This window comes from Panicum virgatum, chromosome 9N (genome assembly GCF_016808335.1).
Source record: "Panicum virgatum strain AP13 chromosome 9N, P.virgatum_v5, whole genome shotgun sequence".
NCBI lineage: Eukaryota > Viridiplantae > Streptophyta > Magnoliopsida > Poales > Poaceae > Panicum > Panicum virgatum.
This window is the reverse complement of record NC_053153.1, coordinates 63,456,046-63,482,042: the sequence shown is the minus strand read 5'-3', so window position 1 is coordinate 63,482,042 and position 25,997 is coordinate 63,456,046. Positions and strand designations below refer to the sequence as shown.

At 45.6% G+C, this 25,997-nt stretch overlaps 2 protein-coding genes and 1 pseudogene across 2 annotated transcripts; 1 reads left to right on the top strand and 2 right to left on the bottom strand.

Moving 5' to 3' along the window:
* Positions 1-103: 103 nt before the first annotated feature.
* LOC120688613 (sanguinarine reductase-like) lies at positions 104-3,356 on the bottom strand. Its single transcript, XM_039970989.1, has 9 exons — positions 2,922-3,356; positions 2,504-2,616; positions 2,359-2,412; positions 2,172-2,256; positions 1,490-1,595; positions 1,041-1,127; positions 878-975; positions 675-784; positions 104-340 (listed from the first exon to the last, which is right to left on the bottom strand). Exons 1-9 carry the CDS (start codon positions 3,202-3,204, stop codon positions 275-277), a joined length of 1,002 nt encoding a protein of 333 aa, XP_039826923.1. The 5' UTR covers positions 3,205-3,356; the 3' UTR covers positions 104-274.
* Positions 3,357-19,004: 15,648 nt separating this feature from the next.
* LOC120688262 lies at positions 19,005-21,662 on the top strand (annotated as a pseudogene).
* Positions 21,663-22,910: 1,248 nt separating this feature from the next.
* Positions 22,911-25,890, bottom strand: LOC120688260 (50S ribosomal protein L6, chloroplastic-like). Its single transcript, XM_039970503.1, has 3 exons — positions 25,683-25,890; positions 24,545-24,853; positions 22,911-23,510 (listed from the first exon to the last, which is right to left on the bottom strand). The coding sequence occupies exons 1-3, from the start codon at positions 25,715-25,717 to the stop codon at positions 23,174-23,176; spliced, it is 681 nt and encodes a 226-aa protein (XP_039826437.1). The 5' UTR covers positions 25,718-25,890; the 3' UTR covers positions 22,911-23,173.
* Between the last annotated feature and the right edge of the window lie 107 nt (positions 25,891-25,997).

The following is a 25,997-nucleotide window of genomic DNA, read 5'->3' as shown; positions in this document are numbered from 1 at the left end:
CCTTCCGACAGATCGCAGATGCAATGCGATCCCCTTCGAGAGGCAATCATCAAACCTGCATGCTCAGCCCCAGCACGAGATCTCCCCCAGCACAATGTACACAAGCGACCAAATATTCTTTCATACTTGCAATTGACTGATGACCCAAATCTCTGTACATGGTTGCTACAATAATGTTCAATGGCTAATGCGATAACATGTGCTCCTTCTACCGAATTACGTACACTACAGTATAGTATACAGTGTATGTATAATAGAGATTCACCGGGTGCCACTATGTTGATTGGACAGAACTGAATAGCTCCTTCCACTTCTCCGAGTCCGTCCCAGGTCCTTCGCCCTGAATTACATTGTACCCATCTCAGTGGAGAATACAACAGATTGCAATTAATTACCAGGAAAAATAAATAGCAAAGACACATATCTAGTGAGGTTCATTTTGGCATGCAATTCTGCTAACAATTTCAGTCTGAAGGGAGCAAAATTTATGGTAGCCATGGTTTCGTACCGCGTCCTTGTGATTAAGCCATGGTTTCGATCTTTATTAGCCGTCTAAAATGCTAACTAGTAGCTCTGAATTTTAACTTGTGCAATTGAATCACATGAATTCTCAGATATCTGTCTTTGAAAATAGTCATCGATAACCAATTGTACCCGATCGAAAAAATGAATACCTTCACTGAATTAATCTCGTATATCTGTCCTTCTGTGGATTCAATATCTAAAGCTTGGATGCAGGCCTCTGCCACCACCAGTCTGCTAACTTCCCCCACAAGCTTGTCACCTAGCAGGATAACAAGGAACAAGTGTTAGAAGAGCTAAAAAACTTATTTGAAAAAATCATCATTAGATGCAGGGGAATAACAAAAGGAAAAACCTTTGCCTATGACTACTGCTCGTCGCTCTCCAGCTGTAGCTTTAAGAAGTGTATTAAGATCATACGAAGTGTAGGGCCCATCAGTCAATCTTCCAGGCCTGCAAACAGCTTGTATCACGTCAGAATGTGTCCACCAATACAATTTTCTGTGCATGAGATGAACCTGATAATGGTGAACGGTATCCCGGAATTGCAGACAAAGTCCTCTGCCATCTTCTTGTACTTGAGCACTCCAAAGAGATTCATGATACTGAAAAATGCATAGCATGATTGGTTAAGAACCAAGGTTACGATTCAATGTAGCATAGGGCCCAGTGGAATGCAGAAATATCGGGATGAAAGGCACAGAGACATAAACAGTGGAATTAACAAGCCAGAATGTTAACTCTGCACACTGAATATTAGGTTTGTCTTTGACTTGCTGAAAGAAAGTCAATTGCAAAATAAACTAGTATGATTTTGCACATATAAGCTGTTTCTAAAACAAGGGGTTTACGCATAAGACATGTTCTGCATATTATGTTTTACAAGTATCATAGCATTTATGATACTATGATGTCGTGAAGTTGAACTGTAAATACTGGAATTCTTCCTAAGAATTATAAGGTATACCTCCATGGTATTTCATTGTATTTTGTAACACCGATGGATGACACGAAAACCAGCCTCTTGATTGTCTGTGGAAGGGCGCTAACAAGATTTCGGATGCCATCCCAGTCTATGAACAGGAAATGTGTGTGTAATCAGTGAACGAGCAGTAAGACAGTATCTTGCCAACTAATTAATCACTGACTTTGTTTGCTTATATATGTGATAAACATGGGTATAGCAATAATCATCAATATGCATGCAGGATCTGAGCAGAAGAATGTACATTATAAAAATTGAATGGATGCTTTTTTTTTGAAACAATAATGGATGCTTAGAACTTGAGACAGACAAAGAACTCATTAACCCTGTACCGCAGCAACATTTCAGTTATTTTTTTTATTTGCCTCATTCTGGATTGAAAAACTCCTAAGCTCCATCAGGATTATCCCCAAAATTCTTACATATATCTTAAATTTTGTGAGAGTATTTAAGTAAGAGAATTTTAAGTGCAGGTTCTTTTTTTAGCATTACTGCAGCAGCTTGGGTGATTTAACTTCAACTGCAGAATACCAGGCAGTACATTTTTTTAAGAAATGGTAGGAGCACTATCTTGTCATTTAAGCAGGAGAAGCAATATCATGGGTACATAGTGTTTGATTACATACTACTGATGCCCATGCTCATGATATCAGGTAGTACATACCTACACGTTCTGGAGTGTTATCTCCATCCCAGCGCTTCGAAGGAAATGCTGTAGTTCCAGTACAACATATCACATGTGTAACTCCCTATGAAAATAGACCCCTATATTTTGATTTATTCAATCATCGCGGAAATATGGCCCATAAACAGATAAACTGTATGAATTGAAAGAAACAAAGGAGTCCAACCTCAAACATTTGTGGATCCAAATCATTAGGATTTCTTGTGTCCCCTTTGTAAACCTGTCATAAAAGATAAGGTAACCTGTATTAGCACTTGGGCAGGAATCACTATCGCTCAAGTCATGACACAATGCTGAAGCTCCAAATGTACCTGCAGCACACTCTCATCCTGCTTGCCAAATAGAGACTCTGCCTTTTCAGGATCTCTGAGAAGCAATTTTGACTTGATCTTCCTGTTCAGCAACGATGCTACAACCAACTGCCCTGCAAGATGTACTCAGTTAATATTTTGCCAACTGATCTAGCAAGCAACACTAGAACTACGGCTGCAGGAGACAGCAACACAAGCCGGAAAAAGGTATAAAACATACCATCCATCGTCTTACAACGTTTAGTAGTATATCGCATTATTCAATGTCGATAAATGACACTAGGATATTGTTAAGTTCATCAGAGATAAAAGGGCTCTGCAGCTTTTCGGTCTAGGAGCCGAAATTTGCCACATGTTACCTCCGATCAGGAAAATACTAGCAATGCTGGAACGCAGAGCAGAGATATTGCTGCCTTACCAACGCCGCCGGTTCCCCCAACGACCAGAACCAGCTTGGAGGACGCCTCGGAGGGCCCCGCGGCGCCGGTCACGCCGGACACTTCCGTCCGCGCTGGCTGCTCCTGCACGGCCTGCGGATCGGCAGCCGCCGCGACCCGCCACCTGCCGCTACCCCCAACCGCGCCGCACGCGAGCGGCCCGAGGAAGGCCGCACGCAACCGCAGGAACGCCGCTCGTCGGCGCCTACCCGGCGGCGCGGGGACGAGCGGCGAGAGCATGGGGTTGAAGCAAGCCACCGCCATCGTGGGGACCGAGAGCAACACCGGGCAGAGAAACCAACGAGAGAGCACGAGATGACGAGAGTGCGCGCGCGGCGGCGGCGGCGGGAGGAGATATCGGAAGAAGGGAAGGGAAGCCGGGGCGGGGCGGGGACGCGAGCCACCACGCGACGTGGCGGCGGCCACCTGGCCGGCTGGCCGCAGTCCAGCCAGGCGTTGGACGCCCCGGTGGGGCCCGTTCGGGCGAGTGGCTCGACGAGACGCGAGACACAGCTGGCTGCCTGGCTGAGCTTCCGAATCCGTAAACCGTAATTGTCTTCTGGAGCCCAACGTCAATCACTGCAGTGCATTAATTTTCATACACTTTGGCGTGTCATATGCTAAACTTTCAGTGATTGAGTAATTGAGTAACCATACTATCGGGCCAAGAAATGCCTCCCGTGAGTTCTGGCCCCACGTGGGGCCTGTGCACTGTTCATGCGGGGTCCCATGTACTATTCACGTGGGGCCCACGCATTATTCAGGCGGGACCCACGTGGGACCCACGTACTATTCAGGCGGGACCCACGTGGGACCCACGTACTATTCAGGCGGGACCCACGTGGGGCCCACGATTCTATTAAGTTAGTCTCTATCTAAAAAAATAATTTCCTTCTATTATTTGACAATACAAAATATATTTAACTACTTCCTACATATAAAAATAATAACTAAACTTTGTATACTATATCTACATGTGGTAGTTGTACTACTTCTTGGGTTTTGATTTCCCTCCGTAAACCCACAAAATATAATTAAACTGTTCATTCATTTCTAATTTTATTTTTTTTCCTACTAAAGTAATTAAACTATACCTACTGACATTAAAAAAACACGTGGGGCCCGTGCACTGTTCATGCAGGGTCCCATGTACTATTCACGTGGGACTCATGTGGGGCCCACACATTATTCAGGCGGGACCCACGTATTATTCAGGCGGGACCCACGTGTGACCCATGTACTATTCAGGTGGGACCCACGTGGGGCCCACGATTCTATTAAGTTAGTCTCTTTATCTAAAAAAAATAATTTCCTTCTATTATTTGACAATACAAAATATATTTAACTACTTCCTACATATAAAAATAATAACTAAACTTTGTATACTATATCTACATGTGGTAGTTGTACTACTTCTTGGGTTTTGATTTCCCTCCGTAAACCCACAAAGTATAATTAAACTGTTCATTCATTTCTAATTTTATTTTTTTTCCTACTAAAGTAATTAAATTATACCTACTGACATTAAAAAAAATTCCTAAGTAAAAATTACATGTACCTCTATACTACAATGTTTGAGATTGACGCGCTCTCAGACACAAAACTACTATGCCGCTTTACTGTAATTTTTAGATCTAACTCAATACACCGATACAATGTTGATTCGAATATAGTAACGAATAATATCTTTCTATTAATATTTTAGGTCCACGTTTTTGGTACAAGCGCGCGTAGCGCGCCAACCTGACTAGTATAATTAAAGTTGACTAGGAAAGAAAAACACACCTTATGTCCTTCAGTCATCTTAAGACCACCCCCTTTGTTTGCAAAGACTTCCTCCACGACCTTTTGTACACGAAGGTTGTCACAGAACAGTCCAAATAATACCGATCAAGTGCACTAATTAACCATTTAACTTAATCCTCCAATAATGCACTTCACCAGTACACTCAGACTGCCTGCTTTAACCAGGATCGGTTGCACAGGAACTCTCGCCAAAAGACGAGCACAGGTGATTACAAGCAACAAAAGTTTCCAAACTTAACTTACAGCCAGAGTTAAACAAAAGTCTTCAAAATTAATTTACAATAAAGTTTTACAAGCCAGAGTTACATTTCGAATACAGAGTTCAAACGCAGCGGAAAATACAAAATAGATTAAAACAAGTTCGAAATACCGTACGGTAGATAACGTCGATGACAAAAGACAAGCTTCACATCTTGCCCACTGATGTGAGGCTCACCTGCCTGCACTTCACGGAGAAGGCGGAACCCACTCGAACGTCCAACCTGGAGGAAGAGGTTGACCACTCCAAGACGCACTGATTTCCTCGAAGTCTTCCGGAATACAGCCTGCTCAGAAGGGTTACAACCAAACCCTGAGTATTCTAATACTCCGCAAGGCTTACCCGTCTATGGTATACTTAGCCCATTACCTAGACATGCACAGCTCTTTGGCTCTGGATTATTTTGCTGGAAAGCTACTAAAACTGGATCCTTACTTTCAATATTTTAGCTCCAATTGTGTTGATAGCTAGAAACTAGGTTTGCCTAATTCTCTAGAGCACACATGGTTAATCATATTATCTTTTCAAGAACATCAACAAAAGTCCAACTTTTCTCTTTCTGTCCTTTCAATTCTTACTACGATGCGACGCATTGACCAAGGCTCTCATATCCGCGAGTCACGGCGAATCGATCCGATTTAACCTTGCAAGGTGGACCTAACTCACACGACACGCGTAAACCCCGTCGGGCCACACACGTCAACTGTTCCCATAATTACCCCGAAGTCTGAATCAAGCCCGCAAGCACCCGGATGATGAGCCCCGCACGTGCGAACACCCAGTGAACCCGTGGGCTACTTCACCATCCGTCAACCCTACCCAGCACCGCAGGTCGAGACCCAGATTCCGACGCAATTAAGGTAATTAGCTTACCGGTTTCGACTACCTCCTACTTCCGGCATGTGGTTAGTACTGTTCAATCCTCAGTCAAAGGGCCAACAACGGAACGGTCCTCAATCGACACAGGCGGAGACTCAACTTTCCTTAATCAACAATCATGTCCAACTTTACCTCCGCCCGGTCTCCAATTTCCCTTCTCATTGCATTATTTCTCATAACACTGCCTGAAGTAACAACCCTATATCTCGCGGATGACAGGAAATCACCCGTCTTCTACCGAGTTTAATTAAGCATAGCGGTGCTAGCGATAACTGCACTAGTAAGGACACTGGGTATACAAGATTATGCATCTATGGTTCCAATCAATTCCTTGAACGTAAATGCACAATATTTTAAATATAACATGGAGTAATTAAAATAAGGGATATGCTCCGGGGCTTGCCTTGCAAGTCAGCGGGGTTAGTGGTTTCTCCGGGAGCTTGATTAACGACTTCTCCTGGCTGCGGTTCTCCTGCGAAAGGCTCCTGGACCGGCTCGGCAACCAGCTCGTAGGCGATTTCGGTGTCGGCGGCTACACGAGGAAAAATATGCCATGCATGAGACTCAAGAAATGATGCAAAGCACTACTAACAACGAAAGACATGGACCAACTCCAAAAATGTCTATAGAGCAACCTTACAACTAGGGTTACGATAGCAATGGTTTAGAACGGATGTGCAGCTTTTGGTTCTAAGGCCTTTTTAGCCTGAAGTGTCTCCTATCAAGCAAAAGTTACGAACTCGCTTCAAAGGATTAACACAACCCTAGAACAACATGGATCAAAATAACTAGGGGCTTGTTTTGTTGCAAAACACATGCATGCATAAAAGAATTAATTACAACAAAAATAAGAACAGAACCTAGCTAGGGATAAATTAAAAGCAAGGACTTGACTTGCAGACATGATCTAGCAATAATAAATAAGAATAACATGATTTTGCTAAAGCATGCTACACAAATTTTCTCACATTTAAAGACGACCGAAACCATTTATTTAACTCTAGCAAGGTAAACTAAACATAAAAAGATTTATGCCAAAGTGTACAACACCAGCACATGAGATTTTTACAGTGGATTACACATGCAATGAGTAGGTTACCACAAAATTTTCAGGATTTTTAGACAAATAGAACAACCGATACAAAATAACCTAGCTTAAACGCAAACCCTAAATTTAGTAGGGGCAAAAGTGACATTTCACATGAACCAGTATTTTTCTTCTGAAGATCTAGATTTAAGAAGACTAACAAAATTTGGTTTGCATTTTTAGCATTTTTATGCATTTTTCTACCAATTATCAAACTTCCAGCCAAAAATATACAATAAAGAAAACAAAACCATCCCTAATCCCCCCTTCTCTCTCTGACCCGCGGGTCCCACCCGTCAGTGGCTCAAAGAGAGAAAAGGGGGCGCCCCTCCCCTGCTCTGCTCTCTGCTCGCCCGCACGCCATGGCCGTGGCAACCACCAGGCTCGGCGGCGGCGGCGGTCTCCGCGGGCGGGCTCCGGGCGGCGGTGCGGTGGTGCGGGCCCGCGGCCAGGGCGGCCGGCGGAGCGGGGCAAGGGCGCTCGCAGGGCCGGGGCGACGGCGCGGGGCACCTGCGAGGCGACGGCGGCGGCAGCGCAGGGGCGCGCGCGGCGGCGCGGCGGTCCGGTCCAGCCGTGGCCGGCCGGCGGCGGAGGCGGGGCGCGCGCGCGGCTAGTGGCCCAGGCGAACCCCATGCGCTAGGCGGCGCCGCGCAAGGCTGCACAGAGGCGGCCCGCAGCGGGCGCAGCGGCGGCGCCATGGCGACCACGGCGGCGCGGCGGCGGTCCAGCGCCGGCGGCCGCGGAATCGAGCGGGGATAGGGTTGGGAAGGGAGAGGATAGCGCGGAGAAGCTCACCGGCGACTCAATTTGAGCGGAGGAAGATCGGAAGGTGGAGCTCGACGGCGAGGCAGAGCTTCAGCACGGAGCAGCCATGGCGGACGCGGCGCAGGCGCTGATTCGGCCTAGGGTTGGCTCGAACGAGCTCGGGAACGGGACGGCGTGCGTGCTGGGCAAGGCGAGGAGGGTCGAGGGAGGTCGAGGCGCGAGGAAATGGCGGCGAGACGGCGGTGGGCGGCCAGCACAGCTCCGGCGACGGCGAGCAGCGGGGCTAGGGTTGGTCGGCGCTGCTCGCGGCGCGAGGAAGGGGAATGAGAGGCGAAAATGAGCACGACTCTGTGCGGATAAGGATGGGAGTGTGTGCACGATGGGCGAGGTTCGTCGGCGCGACGCGTGGCGACCCCAACGTCGAGGCCGGCGAGGCACTGACCAAACGGGGCACAGTAACCGAATTTGTGTGATTTTAGCCGACTTTGACCGTCCAAAGCTCCAAATTTTACATTGGAACATGAAATTTGGCCAAAACAAAAGTTGTAGAGGACGATAAGAGCTACAACTTTTGTTTTGGGCGAAAGTTGATTTGAAGCTTGGATCACGGAGAAAAATGAGATCGAACACTGCTAAACAATGTTTTACCACGAACTCGATTAACGCTAACAATGGTGTTTAACCTTAATTAGCGATTAATCACGGCATTAGCGTCAAAACTAACACCGGGGTGTTACAGCCTTCCCCCCTTAGAGGAATCTCGTCCCGAGATTCAAGCACGATGGAATGTATAAGATGAGATGGGCAAGTGAGAAGTACCTTGATGAGCATTTAAAAAGTCCGGATACTTGGATCTCAGAAATTCTTCTCTCTCCCAAGTAGCTTCTTCTTCAGAGTGATTACTCCATTGAATTTTGTAGAATCGGTTGGTGGTGCGACGAGTAACTCGGTCCTTGCGATCAATAATCTTGATAGGATGCTCAGGATAAGTGAGATCAGACTCTAACTGAATTGAGTCACTATCAATAGCTTCAGTTGGAATTCTCAAACACTTCTTAAGTTGTGATACATGAAAAGTGTTATGAATTGCTGAAAATTTTGCTGGAAGATCCAACCGATAAGCTACAGGGCCACATCTCTCCACAATTGGGTATGGACCAATGTAGCGGGGTGCTAATTTCCCTTTTACTCCAAATCTTTGAACGCCTTTCCAAGGTGATACTTTTAAGTATACCTGGTCACCAACTTTAAAGACGAGTGGATCAGTCCTTTTGTCAGCGTAGCTCTTCTGCCGAGACTGCGCAATTTTCAAATTTTCTTGAATAAGACGGACTTGTCCTTCGGCTTCTTGAACCATGTCCGGTCCGAAAATATTTCTTTCACCTGCTTCCGACCAATTCAAAGGGGTTCGACATCGACGTCCGTATAAGGCTTCAAATGGTGCCATTTTGATGCTCTCTTGATAGCTATTGTTATAAGAAAATTCCGCTAATGGCAAACATTGATCCCATTTTTGTGGATAGGCTAGGACACATGCACGGAGCATATCTTCTAAAATCTGATTGATTCTTTCTGTTTGGCCATCTGTTTGAGGGTGGTAAGCAGAGCTGCGAATCACACGAGTTCCTAAGCAAGTATGCAATTGTTCCCAAAAGCGAGCAGTGAATTGGCTTCCACGATCAGAGATGATAGTCTTGGGTATACCATGCAGGCATAAGATACGCTCAACGTATAACTCAGCATATCTTTTTGTGGAATAACGAGTACTCACTGGAATAAAATGTGCTGACTTGGTTAGTCTATCAACCACAACCCATATAGAGTCATAGCCCTTCTGAGTCCGAGGCAATCCGACTATGAAATCCATACTAATATCTTCCCATTTCCATTCAGGAATACTCAAAGGCTGAAGAGTTCCTGCTGGCTTGAGATGACTAGCTTTAACTCTGCGACAGATGTCACATTCGGACACATATTTAGCGACCTCTCTTTTCATCCGAGTCCACCAAAATTGTTGTTTCAAGTCCTGGTACATCTTGTTGCTACCAGGATGGATAGACAGTCGGGAAGTATGAGCTTCATCTAGAATTTGCTTTCGGAGTTCAAAATTCTTAGGTACCACTATTCGGTTCTTAAACCATAACACATTCTCACTATCTTGGTGGAAACAGTTTACTTTCGGATCTCCTTCTGATAATCTTCTTTGAATTTCCTTTACTCCTTTATCTTTCTTTTGTGCTTCAATGATCAGATCACGAAGGGTAGAAGTAAGTTCTAGATGAGCCAATGTGCCATGGGGTACAATGCTCAAGTTCAGCTTTTCCATCTCAAAACAGAGAGACTCACTCAGGGGTATAGCAGAGAGGCAATGACAGTGAGCCTTGCGGCTTAACGCGTCAGCAACCACATTTGCTTTTCCTGGATGGTAGTGTACTTCGAGCTCATAATCTTTAATCAACTCAAGCCATCGTCGTTGACGCATGTTCAGATCAGATTGAGTGAAAAGATATTTGAGGCTCTTGTGATCTGTATAAATGTTACACTTCGTGCCCAGAAGATAATGTCGCCAGATCTTCAAAGAATGGACTACAGCTGCTAATTCCAGATCATGTGTGGGATAGTTCTCTTCGTGACGCTTGAGTGATCGAGAAGCATAAGCAATCACCCGATTCTCTTGCATCAGAACACAGCCAATTCCGGTGCCCGAAGCATCACAATAAACATCGAATGGCTTTGTAGTATCTGGTTGAGCTAAGATTGGTGCTGAAGTAAGTAGAGTTCTTAGCTTCCGGAAAGCTGTCTCACATTGGTCACTCCAATAGAATTTTGTACCTTTTTTGAGAAGTTCGGTCATAGGTTTAGCAATTCTGGAAAATTCCGGTATGAACCGACGATAATAACCCGCTAACCCTAAGAAACTTCGGATTTCAGCCACTGAGGTTGGAGCCTTCCAGTTCAGTACATCCTGTACTTTACTGGGATCAACAGAAATACCCTCAGTCGTAATAACATGACCTAAAAATGGAACTTCCTTTAGCCAAAATTCGCACTTGCTGAGCTTAGCATATAGCTGATGTTCCCTAAGACGCTGGAGTACTATATGAAGATGCTGAGCATGTTCTTCTTCCGTCTTGGAATAGATTAAGATATCATCAATGAATACCACGACGAATTTATCCAGCTCTTGCATGAACACTGAATTCATGAGATACATGAAGTAGGCTGGAGCATTGGTTAATCCAAAGGACATGACCAAATACTCATAAAGACCATAACGAGTGGAGAATGCTGTTTTTGGTATATCTGATGGCCGGATTTTGATTTGATGATAACCAGATCGAAGATCTATCTTCGAGAAGAACTTGGCACCGGCTAATTGATCAAAGAGAATATCAATGCGAGGAAGAGGATATTTGTTTTTGATGGTGACCGCATTCAAAGGTCGATAGTCCACACACAATCTTAACCCATGATCTTTCTTTTTCACGAACAAGGCTGGACAACCCCATGGTGAAGCACTGGGTCGGATAAAACCCTTATCTAATAACTCTTGCAACTGAACTTTCAATTCAGCTAACTCACTTGGAGTCATTCTGTACGGTCTTCGAGATATGGGCGCTGTGCCAGGCTGTAACTCAATGACAAACTCAATATCCCGATCGGGAGGCATGCCTGGCAAGTCCTCCGGAAACACATCGGGGTATTCACAAACCACCGGAATTATTTCTAGAATCTTCCCCTCAAGATGGTATATGATAGTGGTTGGAATTTCACGCTGGGAAAGATGAATATTCAAAATGCCATGTGTGGAAGAATTGATTCGGACAATGCGAGATGAAGTGTCAAGGATAACACGATGTTCCTCCATCCAATTCATTCCAAGAATGATATCTATTCCTTGGTTTGGAAGAACAATGAGATCGGTCTGGAAAACTTTCCCACCTAGGTCAAGGGATACACCCGGAACACATTGACCGGCTTTTAACGGTGCACCCGGTGCATGAATAATATATGGTCTCTTCATGTGTGTTACTTGCAAGTTGAGCCGTGCTACGCACGCTTTGCTGATAAAAGTATGAGATGCTCCGGAATCAAATAACACAACAACAGGGCGCTGGTTAACGGAGAAGATACCCGTCATCACTTGAGTACCGTCAGTAATATCTTCCACTGTGGTGTAGTTCACACGACCCGTTTTGATAGGTACAGTCTTCTTCTTATTATTTTGGGTACTAGAAGTTGAAATTGGTGTAGGAGGCTGGTAATTGACTTGTCTGCGTGGCATGGGACAATCACGTGCAAAATGCCCAGAAAGCCCGCAGTTATAACAAGGATAGTTGCTGGGGCGTACAAACTGCGAAGCGGGAGGTCTCTGCACTTGCTGTGGTGCTGGGAGACGTGTTACCCACGACTGCTGCTGTGGCGGCCTAGCAACCCAACGGCCTTGCTGCGGTGGACGACTTAGAGTCCACTGACTTCCTGTTTGTACTAGCTTGTACTTCTGGGGCGTACTGCTGGAAGATCCAACAAGTGCCTTCCTCTTTTTGTCGGCCTTATGAGCTAATGTAGCATCTTCTTGAGTAATAGCCTTATTAACCAGTTCTGTAAAGTGGGCACAAGTAGTTAGGGCCAGTTTGTCCTGCAGCTTGGTATTCATTCCTCTCCTGAAGCAATCCTGCCTCTTTTCATCACTATCCACATGAAAACCACCATACTGAGCTAACTGGTTGAAGGTTTGAGCATATTGAAGAACAGTATTGTTTCCTTGCTTCAATTCCAGGAACTCTGCCATCTTCCTTCTCATCAGACTAGTAGGAATATGATGGGCCTTGAATGCTGCCACAAACTCATTCCAAGTGAGACGCGCACCAGCGGGGAGTAGAGACTTGTGATTAACCCACCATATCTTCGCTGGGCCTCTCAGTTGTTGCGCTGCAAAGGCGGCCTTGTCTACTTCTGTGCAATTGAGGATACTGAACTTGTCCTCAATGGTGCGAATCCATGCATCGGCTTCAAGAGGATCATCTGCCTTGTGGAACAGAGGTGGTTGGGTGGCCAGAAAACCGACATAGTCAGTTTCTGCTGGTGGTGCTTGTCGACCTCTGCCGGCATTATTTTGCACCAATTGCCTCATCAATTCGGTCTGCTCATTACGGTCAGCGATAAGAGCTGCAATAGCTTGAGCCAAGGAAGGAGGTGGTTGAGGTTGGGCTCCGTGATTCTCATTTTCATGGTTGGCAGCGTGGTTATCACCCATCTGCAAAATAACCACCCCTTGGTTAGCCATTCCGCTATCAGGACTAATTCATGCAAATAAAGAATGTGCATATCTAATATGAACACACAGCATGAATCATTTCCCTTGCGATATGGTTCACCAAGGAAAAATAAACTGACTTGTTTTGGTTGAACCTCATCTACTCACTTGAACCACAGATTGGTAACTCGGGGTTGCACACTATTAACTACGAAGCGATCAAAATAACCTTTTTTTTTTGATGAGACGCAACCGCAAATAACAAAGCGATCAACCAACTCAAATATGCCAGATGCATGCACGTTCTATCGTTTCTCACCCAAGCAAGTACCAATTATGGTATACGAAGACGACTAGTGGCACAATTACGTACTCTCCCTATATATACTAGTCGTTCCTACGATCAAGGATTTCATAACGCGCTTAACAGAGTTAGTGTTCCTGCAGACAAACCAAAACAACAAGAGAGATATAATTATCCATTTCTGGACCCTTCGTGCCAGCACACACGAACGGCCCCCATGTGTCCTACGCCACACGGGTAACGCATATGCAGTTTCCCACATATTAACACATACATTACCGTCCACTATAGAGACGGCACCCAAACGTTCGACGCTGAATGGGCAGCGCTGCATACGTCGTAACAACGTATTCACTTCCCGTACACTCGCCTTACGGGACATCCATGGGTAGACGTGTCCCAAGGATCACGGTCATGGCCAACCGCATGACAGGTTTACATCTCGTAACATTGACTTACGAAATGGCCGTGATCACAATCACACGACATGAAATCCGCACTCCATATCAGGCGGCAGATAGCGACAGGCTCGTTTGAATTGAGCCTTATCACCTCCTCATATGCTCATCATACGGGACCCGCGCACGTATGAAACACGTGGGCTATTCTAAGGACTACCAGAATGCTTACCTTTCTTACCTCAGCGTAGGTGCGTCGTTACAGAATAGTAGTTGTGCACAAAAGTAAGGTTTAACGAGAAGTAATTGCTGGAAGTGCTGGAATGAATAGATACTTAGATGCCTCCTAACTTATAACACATAATTAGGGCATACGAACTATCTACCTATTCCTTAGCGCATCTAGCGTCAACTTTTCGAAAAACCCAAAAGTTTTGCAGTTAAGCACTCAAGTAATCACCCCCCCAGTGCAATTAGCTCTGATGCCAGCTGTCACAGAACAGTCCAAATAATACCGATCAAGTGCACTAATTAACCATTTAACTTAATCCTCCAATAATGCACTTCACCAGTACACTCAGACTGCCTGCTTTAACCAGGATCGGTTGCACAGGAACTCTCGCCAAAAGACGAGCACAGGTGATTACAAGCAACAAAAGTTTCCAAACTTAACTTACAGCCAGAGTTAAACAAAAGTCTTCAAAATTAATTTACAATAAAGTTTTACAAGCCAGAGTTACATTTCGAATACAGAGTTCAAACGCAGCGGAAAATACAAAATAGATTAAAACAAGTTCGAAATACCGTACGGTAGATAACGTCGATGACAAAAGACAAGCTTCACATCTTGCCCACTGATGTGAGGCTCACCTGCCTGCACTTCACGGAGAAGGCGGAACCCACTCGAACGTCCAACCTGGAGGAAGAGGTTGACCACTCCAAGACGCACTGATTTCCTCGAAGTCTTCCGGAATACAGCCTGCTCAGAAGGGTTACAACCAAACCCTGAGTATTCTAATACTCCGCAAGGCTTACCCGTCTATGGTATACTTAGCCCATTACCTAGACATGCACAGCTCTTTGGCTCTGGATTATTTTGCTGGAAAGCTACTAAAACTGGATCCTTACTTTCAATATTTTAGCTCCAATTGTGTTGATAGCTAGAAACTAGGTTTGCCTAATTCTCTAGAGCACACATGGTTAATCATATTATCTTTTCAAGAACATCAACAAAAGTCCAACTTTTCTCTTTCTGTCCTTTCAATTCTTACTACGATGCGACGCATTGACCAAGGCTCTCATATCCGCGAGTCACGGCGAATCGATCCGATTTAACCTTGCAAGGTGGACCTAACTCACACGACACGCGTAAACCCCGTCGGGCCACACACGTCAACTGTTCCCATAATTACCCCGAAGTCTGAATCAAGCCCGCAAGCACCCGGATGATGAGCCCCGCACGTGCGAACACCCAGTGAACCCGTGGGCTACTTCACCATCCGTCAACCCTACCCAGCACCGCAGGTCGAGACCCAGATTCCGACGCAATTAAGGTAATTAGCTTACCGGTTTCGACTACCTCCTACTTCCGGCATGTGGTTAGTACTGTTCAATCCTCAGTCAAAGGGCCAACAACGGAACGGTCCTCAATCGACACAGGCGGAGACTCAACTTTCCTTAATCAACAATCATGTCCAACTTTACCTCCGCCCGGTCTCCAATTTCCCTTCTCATTGCATTATTTCTCATAACACTGCCTGAAGTAACAACCCTATATCTCGCGGGTGACAGGAAATCACCCGTCTTCTACCGAGTTTAATTAAGCATAGCGGTGCTAGCGATAACTGCACTAGTAAGGACACTGGGTATACAAGATTATGCATCTATGGTTCCAATCAATTCCTTGAACGTAAATGCACAATATTTTAAATATAACATGGAGTAATTAAAATAAGGGATATGCTCCGGGGCTTGCCTTGCAAGTCAGCGGGGTTAGTGGTTTCTCCGGGAGCTTGATTAACGACTTCTCCTGGCTGCGGTTCTCCTGCGAAAGGCTCCTGGACCGGCTCGGCAACCAGCTCGTAGGCGATTTCGGTGTCGGCGGCTACACGAGGAAAAATATGCCATGCATGAGACTCAAGAAATGATGCAAAGCACTACTAACAACGAAAGACATGGACCAACTCCAAAAATGTCTATAGAGCAACCTTACAACTAGGGTTACGATAGCAATGGTTTAGAACGGATGTGCAGCTTTTGGTTCTAAGGCCTTTTTAGCCTGAAGTGTCTCCTATCAAGCAAAAGTTACGAACTCGCTTCAAAGGATTAACACAACCCTAGAACAACATGGATCAAAATAACTAGGGGCTTGTTTTGTTGCAAAACACATGCATGCATAAAAGAATTAATTACAACAAAAATAAGAACAGAACCTAGCTAGGGATAAATTAAAAGCAAGGACTTGACTTGCAGACATGATCTAGCAATAATAAATAAGAATAACATGATTTTGCTAAAGCATGCTACACAAATTTTCTCACATTTAAAGACGACCGAAACCATTTATTTAACTCTAGCAAGGTAAACTAAACATAAAAAGATTTATGCCAAAGTGTACAACACCAGCACATGAGATTTTTACAGTGGATTACACATGCAATGAGTAGGTTACCACAAATTTTTCAGGATTTTTAGACAAATAGAACAACCGATACAAAATAACCTAGCTTAAACGCAAACCCTAAATTTAGTAGGGGCAAAAGTGACATTTCACATGAACCAGTATTTTTCTTCTGAAGATCTAGATTTAAGAAGACTAACAAAATTTGGTTTGCATTTTTAGCATTTTTATGCATTTTTCTACCAATTATCAAACTTCCAGCCAAAAATATACAATAAAGAAAACAAAACCATCCCTAATCCCCCCTTCTCTCTCTGACCCGCGGGTCCCACCCGTCAGTGGCTCAAAGAGAGAAAAGGGGGCGCCCCTCCCCTGCTCTGCTCTCTGCTCGCCCGCACGCCATGGCCGTGGCAACCACCAGGCTCGGCGGCGGCGGCGGTCTCCGCGGGCGGGCTCCGGGCGGCGGTGCGGTGGTGCGGGCCCGCGGCCAGGGCGGCCGGCGGAGCGGGGCAAGGGCGCTCGCAGGGCCGGGGCGACGGCGCGGGGCACCTGCGAGGCGACGGCGGCGGCAGCGCAGGGGCGCGCGCGGCGGCGCGGCGGTCCGGTCCAGCCGTGGCCGGCCGGCGGCGGAGGCGGGGCGCGCGCGCGGCTAGTGGCCCAGGCGAACCCCATGCGCTAGGCGGCGCCGCGCAAGGCTGCACAGAGGCGGCCCGCAGCGGGCGCAGCGGCGGCGCCATGGCGACCACGGCGGCGCGGCGGCGGTCCAGCGCCGGCGGCCGCGGAATCGAGCGGGGATAGGGTTGGGAAGGGAGAGGATAGCGCGGAGAAGCTCACCGGCGACTCAATTTGAGCGGAGGAAGATCGGAAGGTGGAGCTCGACGGCGAGGCAGAGCTTCAGCACGGAGCAGCCATGGCGGACGCGGCGCAGGCGCTGATTCGGCCTAGGGTTGGCTCGAACGAGCTCGGGAACGGGACGGCGTGCGTGCTGGGCAAGGCGAGGAGGGTCGAGGGAGGTCGAGGCGCGAGGAAATGGCGGCGAGACGGCGGTGGGCGGCCAGCACAGCTCCGGCGACGGCGAGCAGCGGGGCTAGGGTTGGTCGGCGCTGCTCGCGGCGCGAGGAAGGGGAATGAGAGGCGAAAATGAGCACGACTCTGTGCGGATAAGGATGGGAGTGTGTGCACGATGGGCGAGGTTCGTCGGCGCGACGCGTGGCGACCCCAACGTCGAGGCCGGCGAGGCACTGACCAAACGGGGCACAGTAACCGAATTTGTGTGATTTTAGCCGACTTTGACCGTCCAAAGCTCCAAATTTTACATTGGAACATGAAATTTGGCCAAAACAAAAGTTGTAGAGGACGATAAGAGCTACAACTTTTGTTTTGGGCGAAAGTTGATTTGAAGCTTGGATCACGGAGAAAAATGAGATCGAACACTGCTAAACAATGTTTTACCACGAACTCGATTAACGCTAACAATGGTGTTTAACCTTAATTAGCGATTAATCACGGCATTAGCGTCAAAACTAACACCGGGGTGTTACAAAGGTGATCCTGTAAATAATAAAGAAGAAGATATTCATTATTTTTGTTATATGTTTGTTGCAATTCATATGATGACATGAAGCAGGAAAATTGCAAGCAAAATAGAATATAAGTTACCTCCGTTGCTACATTTCTAAAGTGGACAGACACCTGATACTTGTTTGTTTTAAAAATCCAGATGAAGCTGCCGAAGAAGAAGCCGAAGAAAAACTGAAACTTCTTGGGAGGACGACACCATACTTGCTCCCCGGTTCCAGGTGAAAGTCAGGGGAGAACTGTCGGCGGAAATGTTGAAGAGTCTCCCGCTGAATCCCCAGAACGGGACGCGGTACGCCGGTACCTAGTCCGCCGCGGAGGTCTAGGTATGTCCAGGGTTCACCAAGCCGGCCGGAACCGGTCCGGTTACCGCGGTTACCGGTCTAACCGGCTCGGACCGGTTCCGGTTCCGGCCGGTTTTAAACCGGCCCAAATTCAAATTTTAAATTTGAATTCTAAAAAATGGAAAAATCCCAAAAAAATCTTAAAAATATTTCAAGTTGCGACGAATTTAATGATGTCAAATTTTTTCAAATATTCATTCATTTAGTATACTTTGCGAGCATTTGAAGTTAAACAAAAAAAACGTGTATACAAAAGTATACAAATACAATATAAAAGTAGTAAAAAAAGGGTTGGAGAGTTCATTTAGGCTAAAACATGTTATACAAACATTCATTTAGTATACTTTGTGGATATTTGAATTTAAACAAAAAAAGAAAAAAAATTGAATTTAGCGTGTTACCAGTCAAACCGGACCGGTAAACCGGTCTAACCGGCCGGTTAGCCGTTCGAAACCGGTATAACTACGGGTTTTGAATTCAAATTTGAGTTTGACCGGTTTTTACCGGTAACCGGTCAAACCGGACCGGTTAGCCGGAACCGGGCGCCGGCGGTTCGGTCCAAACGGTCGGATAAAAAACCCTGGGTATGTTCCAAAATTTGTTGGAAGTATTCTGTTTTTTTTGGGGGGGGGGGGGAGTATTCTGTGTTGGAAGGCCATCTACTGGTTATTGCCCAAAGGGTAATTCGGTAGGTCCAGAACTACCATAAGTTTCGGTCCAAAAGCCTTTTTAGTACTTCACAATTAAAGCCCACTAACCCTAGAGCTGGTCACCTCTCGTTCAGCCCAATTCCCCCGTCTCCCACCACTCGTCCACTCTCGGTCTCTCCTCCACCGCCGGTCGGCCCCGCGACTGCCCGCGCCGCCGGCCGCCGCCACCCGCGCCTCTCGCCGGCTGCCGCCAGGACTACCCTGGTTTCAATTCCAGGGTCCGCCACTGCTGCGACGAGGAGGTCCTTGCCCACGGGAGGAGGGAGATGTCGTACATGCGGGGTGACCTGCTGACCAAGACGCGGAAGCTGGTGAAGGGCCTCGCCAAGCCCGCCCCCACATGGCTCAAGGCCATGGAAGAGTCAGTGCTCTCCACCCCCGCATCTCCGTGTCCCTAGCTGTGTCTGTGCATCTACGCCTGCATTTCTCCATTATCCTACCTTTGGCGCTGCGGTTGGGATCAGATCCACATGTAAACTATGCTGCCCCCCGCTGATTATGCCGAAAAAAGCTCTACGTGACATCATAGATGGTTCATTTTGTTGCTCATCCATGGATCTATGAAGTGAGATGTTGTAAAGTGGCATGATTCTATGCTGAAACAAGGTTGATTTCTAATTACCATCTCATCTATCACCCTGAACGCCATGGTATTGCGTATAACTGGGATATGTGTAACTCCTGATGCTTTATATTGTTTCTGGTGTCAAATGGTTTTGCAATATTTTTTTCTAGTGAGGTTCAATTGTGTTACATTGTGAGCCTAGAAGTTTGTAAACAGTAAACTGTAGGTGTGCTGGATCTATGCATGCTTTGCTGTTATTTTTTCAAACTGCTATGCCTTTCTTTTGTTTGCCATATTGTTTGCTGGTCAACTGAAACACTTGACTTGTTGATTAGGGCGCCTCCGGTGACATTTCCTCGTGTGGATGGAAAGATCAAGAAGATTGAGATGCCAGAGGATGTGTACGTTAAGAAGTTCTTCAAAAAGCATCCAGATTCGCTCTACCATGATGCAATCAAGTAAGTTCCTTGTCATGTACTTTGTGATTTCCTTGTAAAAATTTACCACTTCAGCACTGTACAGTTGAAATAGTATACATTTATTTAAGACTCCAAAATTTGAAGGGAAGGGCGAAATGTTGTATTGTTTATCTATTTCCTTTGCACATGCAAATGGTGCTCTTATCTAAATTTGTCTCGTTTTGAACACGAATTTAATACATCTCTGATCCATGGTTCTTAAGGCGTCGCCTAGGCATCGCCTAGGCGACGCCTAGTCGTCCAGGCGCTCAAAAATCCAAGGCGTCCGCCGACGCCATGCCAAAAGAGAAGCAAACTGAGAGGGAGGGTGAGGGAGGAGGGAGAGGAAGAGGAGGGGAAGGATTTCGACGATGTGCGGGGGAAGGGGAACAAGAGGGAGGGGGTGGCGGCCTACCTGAGCATGGTGAGGAAGGTGGGAGAGGGAGCGCCGACGAGCTTCGGCGGCGCGAGGGCCTGGCGACGGCGCGCGGGTCCGGTAGTGGTGTCGCGCGGGGCCGGCGGCGGCGTCTGGCGGAGCAGCAAGGGCGGGCCGGCGGCGGTGTCGGGCGGAGGAGCGACGGCGGGCCGGCGGCGCGAAGGGAGAGGGAGAGCTGAGAGGGCAGAGTGCTGGGGCCGGCGGCGTGAAGGGAGAGGGAGAGCTGAGAGGGCCGGCGGCGCGGATGAGGAGCACGAGTGGGAGAGGGTTCTGGAGGAGTGGAGGGTGGAGATGGGTGGAGATGTTATTGTTGGGCTGGGCCTAACTGTTGGGCTGGGCCTCTTCTTTGCCTTTTTTACTCTTTTTATTTCCTATTTCTTTTCATTTCTTCCCTGTGGCATATGAGTAAGGCGTCGCCTTTCTCGCCTAGGCGTCCGCCTAGGCGTCGCCTCGCCTTGCAGACAGGGTCGCTCGCCGTGCCTCGCCTTAACGCTTTAAGAACATTGCTCTGATCATTTCAGGATAAGCGGATTTGATCCGCCACCAGCATGAGTTTTTGCATGGCGTGTCTTGGAGTTGAAAGAGCAAGGAGTCAGTGAAGATTATGCGATGGCTGTAGCAGATGTAAGAATCCTATTCTGAAGATGTCCTATTGTTAATTTTATCAAATCCTTAACACCAAAATCCTATTATGAGCCCACTCTGTTTAAATTTGCAAGTTATAGAAATGTACAAATTTAAACACTGTCAGTTTTATTCGATGACTATCATCCTTTTTCCAGTTTGAGTATCGCAAAGAAAAGAAAGCAAAGAAGAAAGCATACAAGGAACTGAAAGAAATCGCCCGCAATGAAGGGAAGGAGCCGCCGCCAGACCCATACCCAAGTGCCATCAAAGAAATACAAGCAGAGGAAAAGAAGTATGTTATGGACCGTTTCTATAACCCAAAGATAATTGAGATTGCAAATAAGATGAAAGAGGAGAGAGATATGTTGCTTCGAGATAGAGCGGCATCAGGTCAGTGGTAGTAGCAGGTTTTAGTTGGACTGGCCGACTAGGTATTATTGTTTGGCATCAGCCAACTGTCATCATAAAAAATAATGGATGCGTACATGACATTGGTGTGGCAAACAAGAAACTCATTTGGTCTTGTACATTTTTCTTCTTTTGATGGTAGTAGTTGACATCAAAAAACAATCTTAATGGCTTGATTCTATATGGATGGCTGTGCTCTATTGTGCACACACATGACCACATGAGAAAAGCTGTTGATATTGTGGAGACTTAATTCGCTCTTACAGCAGAAGTTCTAATTCTAATAAATGACATGTGTTGCTACATAAGCAACTAGCCACGTCGGACCACCTCTCCCTGGCCTACTATAATGGAAATTCTCCATTTTCAAACATGACAAGTTATCAGAAAACTGATATATTGAGATACATCATGCTTCCTTCAGAATGTTTTCCCTCTATGTTCGCCATGCAATTTCCATATATCCCGGTGATGAACATTTTAGTAATCTGAGCGCTCATCCATTTGGTGCTCCCTCCTTGTCGCTCTGATGGGAGGTTGAAGGAACCAATATCTCCATATGCAATGTTGAGATCTGGCATTCTGAGGGATGATCAAATTGTTGATTGCTCATACTTAACATTTGAAACATTTTTCCTTTGTTTCCGTAACATTTCTATACCTTTCTTTATTTCTCTCTTCGTGTTCGTTTTTTATTTATTTTTATTTATATACATTTTGTGTCTTTTAAGTAAATCTATCGGTGCTTATTGTTGTAAAAATTTCATACTAAGCCTAGAATATGATACGTTTTGGCACTTGGCAGTATGTTGTGTGCCATGAGCCTACAGACTCGGATAGCCCCTATCTTGCTTCAGTATTATGTACACTTAGAATTGGCATGTTATTGTGTATTCTCGATGGTGTGATGTTGCAACGTATATGTCTGCTGTATGAGACATCCTATTCTCAATGCCTAGTGGCCAAGCTATTGAATCTATTGATTGTAATCTTCTATTTATGTAAGATCTTATTGATGTTGCAATCTTTTATATTGTAAAATATTTGAGTTTTGAACTAATTTGTTGAATTGAATGTATTGTGGGACATTTTTACTTATGTTATTGTAAATTTTATCATTATATACCATATTATTGGCGAAGTGCTATTAGATTATACTGGATTGCACTTGGAAATTACCCTAGTTTCTATTTCTGGATCCGCCACTACTTCCTCGTCACCAGGTATCTAATTTTCTTGGTACACAGTCCCACATCAAAAGCAAACACCTGATTACCTGAATTCCTGCTCCCTCTTCACTTGCCAAAATTCAATAAGCTCATGCTATTTATCATATCTATCAAAGCTTGTTAGAGCATCTGCATAATCGACAGAGCTTTGCACAATGAACAGTCATTCGATTCACATTTATAGGATGATCAGAGAGGCCTTATTCATGCACTCTTCCTGCTAGCAAATTTATAGGATCATAGCCAGGATAATCCATCACATTTATTGGGTGATAAGATAGGAGGCCATGTTCATGCACTTTTTGTGCTCCCCAAATTCAGAATCATAGCCAGCACAATCATTAAACCTCTCCCAAATTCAGAATCATAGCCTGAAAGTGTAGATCTACATGCCATGATCAGAAAAGAAGAGAATTTTCTTAGGGTCAACCTTAGTACACTATGATCATTACAGTGGAAAAATAAATTAAGTGTGAAACCCGCAGAAAAGAAATAAACGGTTTCTATTTCTTCTTCCCAGCTTTGCCCTCCTTCCTTCTTACAACCTCATCAGCATATCGGATACCCTTTCCCTTGTATGGCTCAGGTGGCCTCCACTTCTTTATGGTAGCAGCAAACTGACCGATTGCGCTCTTGTCATAGCCGCTCACAATGATCCTGGTGTTCTCTTCCACCTTGACCTTCAGGCCTTCGGGAATAGCCATCCGAACAGGGTGTGAGAAACCAAGGTTCATCACGAGATCGTTGCCCTCCACCGCAGCACGATATCCAACACCCACTAATTGAAGCTTCTTATCGAATCCTTTGGACACACCAACAATGATGTTGTCTGTCAATGTTCTGCATTGAATATTTGCACCTCAAGTATTTAGAGGAAGATGTGAAGGATAGGTGAGACAGTATAAAGAATCCATAATGTGATTTCTCTAACTGAGCTATAATGAAAAAATATATATATCAAAGATCATTCAGCAAAGAGATCATTGATTCTTAAGGCAAAGAGAATGTTACTGAGTCAACTATCAAATGATAGCTGAAGCATGAAAGATAAAACATAGGCTCATGAGTAGAGTCAGATAGACAATATGGTGATGTATGACACCTTTATGTTCATTTTTTGACCGTGCATAAAATACTTGCATGTGTGTCACATAACTAAGGTGGGTACCTTCCCCACAATATCTATGCTCCTTTTATTCATTAAGATAGCGCCAAGATAAATCAAAGCCCAAGTGGTACAGACACTAGATGATGTCTGTTATAGACAAAACAGATTTCATAATTCTTGAACATCAGATGGAAACAATAGCATAGTCAGAGAATGGTAAAAACATGAAGATAGGCAATTCATATTCAAATCTTTGTCAGGTCAACCAGAATGCGGCTATTTTGCTTTAACCAGAATGTTGTTTCTCAGGTCTAGAACAAATCAAGGCCATCAAGGCTACTGGTGCTTGGCAAGAGAAGAGGTAAGAGCAGGAAGCAGACTATTGCTCTCTAGAATCTGTAACTTTGTATGAGCTAATAGGATCATAGGATTGGTTATCTACTTGTATATTAAAAGTAGCATGAGGTTATACAACTTACTCGAGGCACCGGTGGTATCACAATGAAATACTTATGGGAATCAAAACTGCTCTGGACTGTACAAAGTGATTTCTCAACTATACGAGTTGTGACAAGAGCTTAGAGCCCATAAATTGACATATAACAATAGGAAATCACTGATTTATGGAAGAAGATCCGGGGTACTCTCATTTAAAATATCAATTGGTTTAATCTTAATCCTCAGTGAAACGCATTATGACTTATGAGAAGTAAATCAGCAAAAATGATCTGGGCAAACTCATTTCTAGTTTCCAACTGACATTTACCTGAAAAGTCCGTGCATCTGGTTCGCCCTCTTGGTCTCCGCAGTCTTAAAAAGTCTCAGCTTACCAGATTCTTCTTTCACAACTTTCACTTCACCTGGATAGCTCAGTGATAACTCCCCTAGCGGACCCTTAGCTTTGACAAACTGCTCCTCTAATGTGAGAGTAACATTTGATGGAACTTCGATGGGCTTCTTTCCAATTCTAGATTCCTTGCATTCCACTACTGTTCTGACAAACCCAACTCTGCCAGCAGGGATAACACGAGGACGAATCCCTTGTGTCTTTCCAAGGAAGCCAGTTCTTGAATTGCTGTTTCATTTCAGAGAAGTAAGATCTCCATTAAAATTTCCACATTAGATTTCAGAAGAAAACACTCCTTCCTATTAAACAGCAATGGATCCATTTGCAGTAAGCACTTTATTAAACAAAAGTGAATTTAAAACATGAACTCCTCAGCGCAACATTTGCTACTGACTAGAAAGCTGGAATCTAAACTTCTAAAGTCCAAGCAGTAAAAGCTATCAAACCCCAAAATTGGGTTGCTAAATGCTCCTTCACCTTGAACTTTGTAAGTGTAAATCCAAGGCACTCTATAATCCTATATATATCAAGCTAATGACTCATGAGGTTACCAGGGAGGGATGTTAAGAAGGGCAATATACTGAATGGTACCATATTTTGTAAGTTTACAGGGCTTCAGTTTTCAGATATCAGGTGGATAAAAACATTAGAAGACAGAAGTAGATTATCAATCAGCGAGCCGTGGAAGCAAACAAGGACCTACATCCATGCTACAGGCAAACCGAACATTTGCGTAAGACAGAACACTTGGCGCATCCAAATTGCTGTCGGAGGTGAGATACAGCACCTCCATTCGGAGGCTGCAACTTCCTGCGGCAATGCAGGAAGATGCGACCGACTGCAGGTAACAGAATGTTCCTAAAAATCTAGACGGATTGTTGAACGGAAGCAATCCTCGATCCACGATGGTGGAACGGCAGCACTTCGCTTGTCTTCGAAGGAGGACCGAGAAGAAATCCACAAAGTATCTTCCCAATGACTAGGAGCCCGTGCCCGAGGCAGCGACCAGCGACGGGCGCAGACAGGAAGGAGAGGGGACGCCGAGGAGGGGGCGTACCAGGGGAGGTGGAGGGAAGGGGCGAGGGACGCCATAGCCTGGCGCTTGCAGTCGCCGGAGGAGCTGTGCCTCCCGCTCGGTCGGTCGCGCTCCGTGCGGCCGCGCGGTTTTCTTATCCTGACACTCGGAGTCGGAGCTAGCGCACAACTGGCTCTTATCCTGACACTCGGAGTGTGAGAGATGAAGCGAAGCCGTCTGACTACGGGGCTGGGCTCAGACCAGGCCTGCCGCACATATGGGCACCAGTAAACTTGTCTCGCTCAATCAACTTAACTCTAATAAAGTACTGTAACATCTGAAAATTGTAGGAAACCA